The 12,158-nt window shown below is 39.9% G+C and overlaps 2 protein-coding genes across 6 annotated transcripts in view; both read right to left on the minus strand.

The window, feature by feature from the left end:
* Positions 1-474: 474 nt before the first annotated feature.
* LOC111331924 (dual serine/threonine and tyrosine protein kinase) lies at positions 475-8,605 on the minus strand. The gene is made up of 4 exons (XM_088728097.1): positions 7,909-8,605; positions 2,917-4,466; positions 2,437-2,707; positions 475-1,430 (listed from the first exon to the last, which is right to left on the minus strand). Exons 1-4 carry the CDS (start codon positions 8,548-8,550, stop codon positions 1,008-1,010), a joined length of 2,886 nt encoding a protein of 961 aa, XP_088584223.1. The 5' UTR covers positions 8,551-8,605; the 3' UTR covers positions 475-1,007.
* Positions 8,606-9,121: 516 nt separating this feature from the next.
* LOC148727470 (uncharacterized) overlaps positions 9,122-12,158 on the minus strand; it is a 28,253-nt gene continuing 25,216 nt past the window's right edge. For all 5 annotated transcript variants that reach the window (XM_088728101.1, XM_088728102.1, XM_088728100.1 and 2 more), the window contains one exon: positions 9,122-10,347. The gene's annotated coding sequence lies outside the window, so the exon portion shown is untranslated. The remainder of the gene's footprint in view (positions 10,348-12,158) is intronic.

Raw genomic sequence — 12,158 nt, forward strand, 5'->3', positions numbered from 1 at the left:
TTCAGGAGGCAGCTTAATTCGAAAAATACGGAGAGTATTAATTCTTGAAACTTCGCTCGTACCGGATGCACTGCCTCTCTATTCCATACAGCGAACGCCGGTTAGGTTCTCTACTTCTTCCTTGATGGTCTTGCTGCTAAAAGCTTTCCGGGGCTGAAGAGGACCATTTTATTCATTTTCTGTCCCGTGTGATGACAGTCACAAGCAACAAACTTTGGAATTTATGTTATTCCTTCAGTAGTCTGCCGAAGTGCTAGGCTAGAGAGGGTATGCGGAGAGGAGGGAATCAAGGACACGAGTGCAGCCGGGCGCTCCCTTTTGGGAGAGAGAAGGGGAGGGGAGGGATGTCAAAACCCTGTTTTCTCAAATGCTACCGTAAAAGGGATCTCTGTTATCGTTGTTCTTGAGTTTCGACACCCACTTAAGACTTCGTAGTTGTCCCTTCATCCCACACTTGCCACATGAGATACCATCTTCTATTCTAGCAGCTTCTGTTTATTATTAAAATTAAATCAAATTCAAAGTTTTAGCAAATGTCGTTCTTAAAAAAAGGACGAGGCTGTAAGGCCGGAAAGCCGTGACACACAATAAGTCCATCTCCTCTCTCACAGAAACTAACTCACTATTGTTTGATAATAGCATTTAATACTTGTTTTTCCTCGCATTTTCTTGGCTCTTTTTATATTTGAAGCCGGAAAAAAGCTATATTGAAGATTCATTTTCCAATTTATACTTATTTAATAGCGCACACTAATAACACAGCACTTGATAGACTAAACTGTTTACGATTAACGTACAACGAGTGTTGTTTATTCTCGTCACGCAACGCCCTCTCTTTACTGCGTGACGGCACTAACAATAACTGCAAAGGGCACTGAGGAAAAAATTGGTTTATCTAGGTTTCCATGGAAACAATTCTTTCTTAACCTAATCTTTTAGCGGACTTACGTCATGGCCCAAATAGGGCCCAGGTGCTAAAGAAAAAATCAAGCAACATGACCTTGGAGTTAATGGAAACTAGTTGCTATTTCCCATATGGCTTTTAAATCAGTAATAATAGAATCCATTGTCATGGATGCTCTGTCCTTCCAGCACTTTGTCATTAAGCTCCAACATGCATCACTCACTAACGGAATCTGGAATTCTTTATCATCCTCACATGGTAGAGTTCCATTTTCCACTGCTGCTTGCATGGCTTGGATAGTTTCAAGGTCTTTGTATACTTTCGGTCTTGATGTTCCTCTTCCCTCCAGAAGCACCCATAAAAGCATTCCAAATGCATAGATGTCGTAGGAGAGGTAACTGAGGTGACCCTTGCCATGGTACTGGTACATTTCTGGTGAGACGTGGAATGGAGCGCCCAGAGTAGTCATGTCGTAAGGACTTTCAGGCTTAGCCAGGTTTATCTTAGCTGTTCCATCAGACATTACCTAGGCGAAATGAGAGAGTTTTTCACATCAAGATTTTAACTACATAGACCACTTTCATAAATGACTGCCGCATTAATATTCTTTTGTTTAAATTTAAATTAGCCCTTCTGGCCTCGTTCTCCAGTACAAAATTCAAAAGAATACATTATCTCAAGCGAGGCCAGAAGGGCTAATGTAAATTTAAACAAAAGAATAGTAATCCGACAGCCATTTATGAAAGTGGTCTATAGTTTAATTGTATAGTTTAATAATCAGCCTTTCTAGTTTAATTGACCACTCCCCACAGGGCTTTTCAGGGCCAACACCCACCCATTCCACCCCAGGGGAGGACATCCACCACACAGTAATCTCGCGCGTGGGAAATTAACGTCTCCTACCCCTAACCCTGCAGGAGACGAGACCTACGGTTTATTCGTCCTCATCCCAGAAAACTAGAATATCTATCCATTTCTTGTTATAGAAAGGTAGTAAATTATCCTCAGTTATTTTAAGACCATGAGTATTGGTCCGACCGGGGCTCAAACAATTGAAAATCAGACGTTCTGATTGACATTATGATAGGATTGACATTATGATAGATTAACATCAAGTATAGGTCATAAAAAAGCAGAAAAAGTCTTTAACATAAAGTTAAAATCAGCCAAGGCACACCTTTATAATGCACAAGCAAACAAACAAACAAACAAACAAATGATCGTTTGGGTAAAGGAATTCCTCAAAAGGACTTCAACTGATAACAGTGACTGAAGAAGTAGAAACCTCGGAAAGTCGTCATCAGAGCAAAGTAAGGAGTTGTGAGCGAGTCGAGTGGTATAAGTCTGGTTTGTGATGAACAGTGCCATTCTTGTCAAATCTTCTCATTCTTGTAATAAATTATAGCAGAAGCACTCAAGAAAACTTGGAAAATATGAGTCATGCCATCACGGTGCTTAATAACTGAGAGGGGAAATTGCGAGCTTCTTTAGATATCTTAGAAAACATGGATCATCAAATTATACAAACATACCAAGATATTTCCTGGCTTAATGTCCTCGTGAATGTAGCCGATGGCGTGAATGGCCTTCAGCCCTTCAGCCACGTCTCGGGCCATGTTGATCCTCCTGATTAGCTTAGTGAGCGATGACTGGGCATAGGCCGAGGCGAGCTCTTTGAGAGCACAAAGAAGACTCTTCTCTGCCTTCTCCATGACAACATGTAGCACATCCGGCTCAGGGAAAACCCAGCCGTACAGTCGCAACAGATTAGGATGTGAACCGTTAAGTTTCTGAATCATATCCCTAAAACAAAAAAATGCCAAGGTAGCGTAAGTCTGCTATCGTGCCAAGCGGCTCATCCAACAGAAACTTACCCCAATTTTTGCAGTATGTGAGGACAATGAGCACTGTTATCCCACCTGAAATGGGATACCAGTCCATCGCATTTTCCAAAGTTGACTTTTAAACGTTAATAATTACACTGAAGAAACGGTAACCGAATTGTTACTTACATCATATTGACGAGATCCACGGCATTTTGCTTCCAGACACTTTCACCAACTGTCTTCCTCTCGATTTCTTTCACCACGCACTGACCTCTGGGGGAGCACCGGCACCAAGTTACGCTTGCGCAATCAAAGAGTTGACCGTGGCGTGTTTGCGCTATGGGTGAGCCGCATTTTACTGGTCCGTAGTTCTGCACATATTTTAAAGCCATCCCTTCTACGGCCAACATGCGTATCTCGGGAGTAAAACGAAGACGAAGATCTTCAAGCTGCACTGTAGCTTGGCTATTGGAAAAGGCCGTTTGCAAGTGCTGGAGAAAATCCATGCTTGATAGGAACCGATTTCGCATCCTCTGCAAGCAATCGAAGCAAGCGTCAAAAACTGCCTCTGCAACCCTCTTGTCGTCGATTGTTGCGAGAAGAGATTCCACGACTGACTGTCGACGTGTTTTATCAGTAACATCCCTTTTTGAATAAGTTCTCACCTCTTTGGAACTAAGGGGTACCGAAATCTCTCTCCTCAATGCAACTCTGGCAGCCTCCTTTATGGAATCCAAAAGATTGTTCAGAATATCTTCAATTAGTTCGCGAGTTTCAGTTTTGGCTTTAACAAATTGCCCACCATAGCTTTCCTCCAAAATCTTAGAGACCATGGGGTGTGTGAGGTTGTCGTTTAAGCCAATTATATCCTCAATAAGATCACTCACTACCTCCTCCATCAAGGATTGCACAAATCTGACGAGAGAATTGCACAATTTTTCCAAAATGTTGGCTTTCATATCACCGAGAAAGCGCTCCAAAATAAAGTCCTCCTTGTTCATTCTTGATAACTGCTCGGGCGAAAATGCAACTTTAAGATCAGTCTTGATCATAGTCTGAGCTCGTTCTCGTATAGTACGCTGGTTTGGAACTTTGTATGTTACTGCATCCTGGGAAAATGTTTCCTTCAACTCCTTTAAGTGCTCCTGTATCCTCTGCTTTGTACCCTCGGAATCACTGGATGTAAAGGACTTTAAAGAGTCGAACATTTTACTTTCTATCTGACATGCCTGACGCGTAATTTCTGGTATTATAGATGCTTGCTGAGTGATTTGGGATCTTTGCACCTGGACAACATTCACAAAGCTTTCTTGTAAGACCAAGAGAGCTTGAACGACCCTCTTTGTCTGTCCTTTCATGATGTCTGCAAGAAGAGTTTGGAGTTTACCTTGGAATCGCTGGAATCTCCTTGTTGCTTCTCCCCCACTGACTTTATCCTTCCGTTCCGTACGAATATCTTTTGCAGAAATGGCGTGGAACAAGTCACATGTTTTGCTAGATTCACCTGTGAGAAAGTTGCTGTCTTTCAGCTGATCGAAAACAACTTCCTCTTTGTCTTTTTTGTCGTTAATTTCATCACTTTCGCTGCTCCCATCACTCTCGTTGTCCTCTTCTTCATCTTCATCGTCGTCGTCATCGTGAACTGGTCCTGTTACCTCAATGTCTACTTTATTACAGACAAACATGATGGAAGATTGAGGAGATTTATCCTTCAAAAAGGTTAATGTTGTGACATCCTTAAAAAAATAAGAATAAAAAAGAATGAATATCACCTCAGGATTACTTAATTACAATAATCTACTTTAATTTCATTCATTTATTAGTGTTAGTCTCAGGTTGCCTATAGATTCTGGAAAGCCATGTTTTTTAAGGAGTATAACTGAAATAAACTGAAACAAACAAAATCTTTTGACAAATCCATTGTTTCATGCGTTTTTATTGCAGGGAGTCTTTTGAATCAAATGTGCACACTTGGCAGATAAGGTTCTGGTAATGTGGGGCCTGGTACCAGTTTTGACAAAGTTCCATCTACAAGAGAAAATCACCTCACAAAATTGCCTACTTTTAGGAGTTCTTATTTCGTCATTGCTTTGGTGCTTTAGAATTATACTTGAATCAGGAGATTCCTCAATGTGTATAAAATGAAAAGAGAAACAAATTGGTCTGATTAAGGTATTTGGACTTTTTTCATGCATAGCATATGTATAAAGTGGAGCCAAAATTGTTGGTCAAGTGAATACTAATTTTTCCTTTTTTTGAAGGTATAATTTAGGGTTCTGGGCCATTATCAACTTTTATTACACGACTCGGGCAGTCAGAGGGCCAATAACGAAAATCAACCAATCAAAATGCTCTATTGCCAGTCAATATTCTCTCAGTATTGGACTGGGCACTATCCCAAATGGTCCTGAATGATACCACACTTGTGTCCCTTTGAACTTCAGTCGTACGATAAATCTCTTTTTAACCAAGCTTGCTCGAAACTGTACTGGAAGAATATCGGCCCTCGGTCTTTTTTGTATGGAACTCGCTGCGCTTGGTCCGTACTGTCAAGACCTCGGTCCGATATTCTCCCAGTATGGCCCTCATGCTTGGTTAATAAGATATATACATTTATTCCTGATTGCAGTTTTCATTGAGAGATCTACAACCATTTAGGAACCCTGATGTGCTTAAAACTAGCTGAAAGGAAGAAGAATTGGCCTGTAATTATTGCCTTACACAAAGTGGATTTTTTGTTTAAAAAAAGCCTAAACATTGTTTTTGAAAACAGCCCTTGGTTTAGGTAGGAGGGTCTATCTCTTCTCTGTGACTTTTCATTAAGCTTATATTGAGGTATCTTCTGACATGAGTATGATTTGTCCATAGTATACATGTAGGTTGAAAAAAAATGGATCTTAGAAATTTAGGCAATTTCAAGATGCTTAAACCTTCTCCAAATGTGTACCAATGATTCAATAGCCCCTAAGAATTTAAAAGTGTAGCATACACTCAAGTACATTTTAAAGACTCCAAATGTTCCAACTCCCCAATACTTTTATACTAGAAGTCTGAGTATAAAACTTGTATGGCTTTTGGAATATCATATCAGGCCAATTTCTATAACAACTGAAGGTCCATGAACATCAGTGATCCATGTTTTCCCCCTCTAGAAGACTTTATTTGACTGGGTTAAGTCTGCTTATGAGCCGAGTGGCCCATGAGGTCTGCCCTCAACTCCAGTTTCCGTAGTATAAGGTGATTAGGAGTATTTCTACCCCCTCCCCCCCCAATGGGATACCAGTCCATCCCAGGGTTACCCCCTAGCATTAAATTCACCCCTACCCATTTAAACACCTGGGTTACGAGAGGCACTGTGGAAGTTAATTGTCTTGCATGAGAACACAACACAATATCCCCGGCCAGGGCTTGAACCCAGACCACTTGCTCCAAAGTCAGGCACACTATAACCATGGGGACACTGCACCTGACTTTATTTAAGACCTAGTGACACTTTAAACATGCAGATAGGCAAGAATGATTAAAGAGCTGACATTCCTCAATTGAAGCAAATTGAAAACAAATGCACAATCCCAAGGCTCTTCTTTCATAGCCTGCGAGCAGCCCCACTGATCCTTCGTCACGTGGACGAAGGATCAGTAGGGCTGCACGCAGGCTATTCTTTCAAGGCAGCACTAAACTCTTCTTTGCCTATGTTCCTGATGTCCTATGATCCTTGAAAAGAATTGTTTACATCCATGGACTATGTAGGATCACCTTCTAAGTTAAACATCGTATACTCGGTCCATATCTGTCTAGAGTTCACTTGGTTATTTCATCAAATTTAAGAAGCCCAATATCAAGCAGCTGTGTTTAGGCATGAATGAATAATAGCTAATAATATTTTACAGAACATCACTGTTTGACTATCTACGATATGTCAAACTCTTCCTTTAGAGATAAAACCGTTTATAGAGTGGTGATGACTTCCTTAATTCTTATTACTTTTGAGTTTGATTGAAAAGTGATACTGTAAGGAGAAATTAGATGCTACTCATTAAAAGTAAAAGGGTAATAACTCAGCCATAAAAGTAAGATTATTCACATCACAATTAATACATCAATGAATTGGAATATATGAAAATCATATATGTGTACTGCGGTTTCATAAAACTTATGAAAATGATCCTCACAGTACTGAATATTGATATAGGCCTATAAAAACATTTTGGCCCAGAAGTGATTTGAAGCCATGACCTCTGCGATAAATATAATTAATACAGGTAATAATACAGGTAATTCGCTAGTTGTTCTTCATGAGTTTTTAATTTGGTATTTGGTGTATAGACTTCGAGTCAACAACTCAGAGCTCTCTCTCTTTAACTCCCGAAAGTTATCAGGTTCTAATTCATTATTTTATTCTATTTTTATTCTAATATTTTTAACAGCATCCCTGCTAAAATAATTATTAAGGCCATTAGAAGAGGGGAAATGAAACTGCAATCTGAAGAAACTCTTGAGTGTTAAACAATGTCTCCTTGTCAGCACAGATGTGAGAAAGTAATACAATCAAATTGTGTCTCGATCTCGAGACCTTCCAAATACACTAAAACCAAAAGGAAATGGGTATAAGCTTATTGGGAATCATGCCACGTACATTACGATTTTTATTTTTTTTTTAAATAAAAAATAAATAAAAAAACAGCATCCCTGCTAAAATAATTATTAAGGCCATTAGAAGAGGGGAAATGAAACTGCAATCTGAAGAAACTCTTGAGTGTTAAACAATGTCTCCTTGTCAGCACAGATGTGAGAAAGTAATACAATCAAATTGTGTCTCGATCTCGAGACCTTCCAAATACACTAAAACCAAAAGGAAATGGGTATAAGCTTATTGGGAATCATGCCACGTACATTACGATGCACGAAGATATCTTAGAACTGCAGCAACAGGTAGCACGAAAGCAACTCAAGGATGCAGTCTCTTTTTTCAGTTACAATCGAAATCACATGGTTATGTTTAAAAATTTTGTAAAAATTTAGGAATTAGTATGAAAAACTTCCGCGTCCCTGTCAAACCTTCTTCAATTAATTAATTTCGCGGAGATAAGCAATTTCAGTATATCTGTGACGCTTCCAAAACGTATATCTTTTATCACTATGAGTAGTTACATGTAGACTAGATGTAGCTTAACTTACCGAAGGTCTGAGACGCATTTTCCCGTCAATCACGTACACAAAAAGAGGAACTGTGCCTTTCTCGAGGAAATCATCCAACACTCTGTCCAACACGTCCGACTCGTTCTTGCCAGGTGAATCTATCAACTCGATCCCACTTTTAAGAAGATCATGGTTTAATCCGACCTCCACAGTGGCATCTAAAGCTTCTGAATTATCTCTCTCTTTGTCTGAGACCACTATGAATTCTTCGAGACGACGTTTATCTTTGATATCTTCTGTAGTTTGCACCACTTCCCCATCTGCTTTAATGAGCCTTGCGTTCATCTCATCCGCATGTTTAATTCTCACTATTCTGGCTGTGCAAGGGTTCTCGTGAACCGGTAGATATGTCTGTTCGAGAAGTTCATTAATTATGGAGCTTTTACCGCAATTTCTTTCGCCAATGAAGACCACAGACGGTGTCTTCCTAAGTTCTGTTTCTACATCATTCAACTGCGTGGAGGCTATAAAATCTGCTGAGCCTGTCTGATGAGCGAGATGAATGCATTCCCCGATCTCCTCAAAGCATTTTCTGGTGCGATCAAACAAAAGAGCCGTTCGATCAGAGTAGTGTTTAAAATCATTGATGGCTTCTTGTAAATTCTTTGAGGCCCTCGACATGGCTAACGTTGACCAGCGTTTAAGGCATGAAGGAGCATAAACCACCAACTGTAATTTGCCCTCGTGATTTCTGGGAATTTTCTTTAGGCCGGATGTAAATAACGCAGTCGACATTACTTATTCAATCGGTACTGGACTGATGAAAATGGGATTTGTGGAATAGTTCGAAAGATTTAATTGTCATGTGTATTTAAAGATAAAACTCTTTGAGATGAATAACAACCACTTCAATGCTAGCTTTCGTGATATCATATTCGGTTATATTTTGTAATGTTTCAATTCGTGACATCGAGCATCTGTTAGTTACGCCATTTGGCTGATCAAGTGTTCGATAGTGGCTTGTGGTTCAGCATCATCCGCAGTGAATTAAGAGGCTGCACTATCTTCTGAAAAGAAAGGCTTCGATTCAAATTTTATTTCAACCTGATTGGATTTAGAACTAATAGAAATAAAAGCAATCGGAGGAAAGGGGCAGAACTGTTTGCCCATTCATACAGGAAAGTTCTCGAACGGCTGTACTTAGGTTTTGACCAGTGTTTTGACGGGACAAGGACTTCACATGGATAGATAATTTGTGAATTTGGTTTTTTTATTTTTATGTGAAACGTTATCGTCTCAAATTTCGCTTAAATGTGAAATAAGTTTGCATTTTATTCGTGACGGGTGAAAAAGCTAAATATTTTTACGTGACTGACTTTTACAAAGAAGCACAGGGGACCTTTATTCCGGGCGCTTCAGTATTGCCGGGAGTTTGGAAGCGTTGGCACAATCCACCTAATGATGGTGTGAATTTTCAAAACCATTAAAGTTGTGACAAGATAAACACAAAACAAAATTGGTTCCCGAAACACGTTTAATTCAGCTCTTCATTCACTAGTCACGTTGGAATAAAAAAATTAGTTCACGTGTACTTGAAAAGATTTTATCATCTTCAATTACGATGCACGAATAAAGAAAAGATCAATTCACGATTGACGGGGAAAAAAAATCGCTTAATCACGCTTTAGGTAAACAGTATAGGAGACCCTTCGGAATGGAAAACGTAGTCGATATGATGGAATCAAATGACAAATTTTTACTTGAAAAGATGAAAGTTGTCGATGCCAGAACTCTCTACGTGACAGTCGGAGAGTATCAACCATTTTTCTTACATGAAAATACTTTGTTGCACAGGGATGAAGGCTGATCTAAATAGTCGTTAATGGCCATTGGAAATAGGTTCAAGTACAAGTCTATGATATTGTTTACTTACTAAAGTTTACTCAGTAAAATATGATACTTTGACTTATGATTTCAACTCTATAAATTTACCGACCACAAAAATGTTACTAAACGAACCTAAACGAACGAAGAGAAAATCAAAATAGCTCCTTGAAACTAGGGTCTCCAATAAAGGACTCCATGTGAATTAAAGGAACCAAATCAGCAATGGCCCAACCAGAGACAGGCCCAATATCATGTGGATCCCCGATGACCCTGACGTCTGAGGCGCTCCTGTAGGTCCCTCTCCTGTGTTACAAAGATCTTTATCACAGCACGAGTCGCAGATTCTCACTCCGGCCTCATCGGGAGGTGAGCAGTTGTTAGTACAGTCGCTTTCCTTAACACACTTCCTTTTAAACATGTCAACAGATTCTCCCTTTATTCGTTGCTGGATTAGGCAACGATCTTCATGATCAACCGCGCTGCAGTTGACTTTTGTGTTATTTCCCAGTTCCGAGGCTGATGATAACGCACAATATTTCTCAGCGTCTTTATTGTCTTCACGGACACATTCGTAGCATTGCAGACAGGAAACTAAAATGTAAATGAAGTAACTCAGGTAAAATTACTGTTTTTATACCCAAGGTTACTACGTAATGGGTCAGTAAATAGGAAAACGTTGATTGGAAGGCTAAGCAAACGATGTGAGAGGAGTACAACAATCAAACATATTTAATTGTTCTCCGTTCCAGCTGTTGTCTGACCCTGTCACGCAAAGCGCTGCGTGACGAGAATAGGAAACTGTTGTGAGGGAGAATACTGCCATAAACTTCGATTCGAATTTAAATTGCTTCGTTTAATTCCTTCTGCTAAAATCGTCTTTGTTTCGAAAAGGAAAATATCTGATCAAAGTCAAACGCACATGATATTCTATGCAAATGTTCACGTGTCAATCAGTTTGTCAATCAATCAATAGCTGTACAAAAAAGGAAAAAACTATCAACTCATGATAAATTGATACACAACTTGACTGTTCATGACGCGATCCTACCACAAGCTGTGAAGTAAACTGATGATACTTAGGTGGAAATCAAACCCTTGCTCCCTCTGCTACCTCTGATCTCGTTTTGGAAAGGAAGAAGGTCAACAGAGAACACAATTAAGTATTTAACAGTAGCACTTGTATTTTCAGAATGCCGGTAGATTCCGAACAAACAACATCCGAATGTCGAAAGCTGAACACCTAAACGCCGACTGAGTAATTTTACAGGGAGTGATCTTTCCCACCCCTCCCCCCTCCACCCATTGGTTGCCGTTCTCACACGGTAGGGTAGGGATTCAATAAAGGCCGAGGTGTAGTGAATGAGGTATTTGAACGGGTGTAGTCGTTTATTACTTGCGCTTCATCGCACCGGAGGCCTTCGAGAAGTTACTTGACAATGGTCAACACATGACCACAAAGCCTTGGAAAAGACATTAACTTTTAAGGACCAAAAGGGTTTGGAATTACATTCCGCCCTAAATATAAATATGGCAAGTAACTTCCCTTTCCCCTACTTAATTATAACATAACCAAAGTAAAGCGCGCGCTCTGATTGGTCAATTCAGCGTCCACCATTTGCCCATGGGTGCACGATGCTGACGTGAGCAAATGCAAAGACTAGTTTTCCACGCGCGCTTGTTTTTTCTGGGAGTCATTGTTAACTAAAAAGGAAACTCTTTTGCTACAATGTATTAATGTTATGTTATAAAACAAATGGTAAACGCCACAGTGTACACTATTGAGCTATGGATGCACTTGAGAGGTTTGCTAAAGCTAAGCACTCAAGAAGCTAGAGTCGCTCTTGGCTATCTATGGGAGGCCAAACCATTCAAAAGTGGTATGAAATCACGATTGATGATTGAGATTATCGATTGGGGATCGAGAACAACGATCGCTATGGTTGAGAATCACGATTGGTGATCGAGAATGAAGATCGCTATGATTGAGATTAACGATTGGTGATTGAGAATGACAATCGCTATGGTCCAAAACACGATTGATGATTGAAAAAACAGATTGGGGATCGAGAATACCGATCGCTATGGTCCAGAATGTGGCGATCGAGAATATCGACCAATGGGTTGAGAATATCGATTGGTCATATTGGCGAGGGATTAAAAAACTAAAGCTTACATGATCTAGTATATGAATTTTCGCGCCACGAGGAACTTGAAAGCATGGCGTCGAACTCATCTTGTGATGCTGGAAAGGGAAAGCGAATACTACAAGAACTACTACAAAAAGCATCGGAACTTTCCACACTCCTCGGCAGCGACACGGAAAAGCAATCAGAAGCTTCTACATCAAATCAAAGCTCTTCCGTCCGCCGTTCTTATATGCCAAGTTTTAGAAGGCAGTTTCA

This window comes from Stylophora pistillata, chromosome 7 (genome assembly GCF_964205215.1).
Source record: "Stylophora pistillata chromosome 7, jaStyPist1.2, whole genome shotgun sequence".
NCBI lineage: Eukaryota > Metazoa > Cnidaria > Anthozoa > Scleractinia > Pocilloporidae > Stylophora > Stylophora pistillata.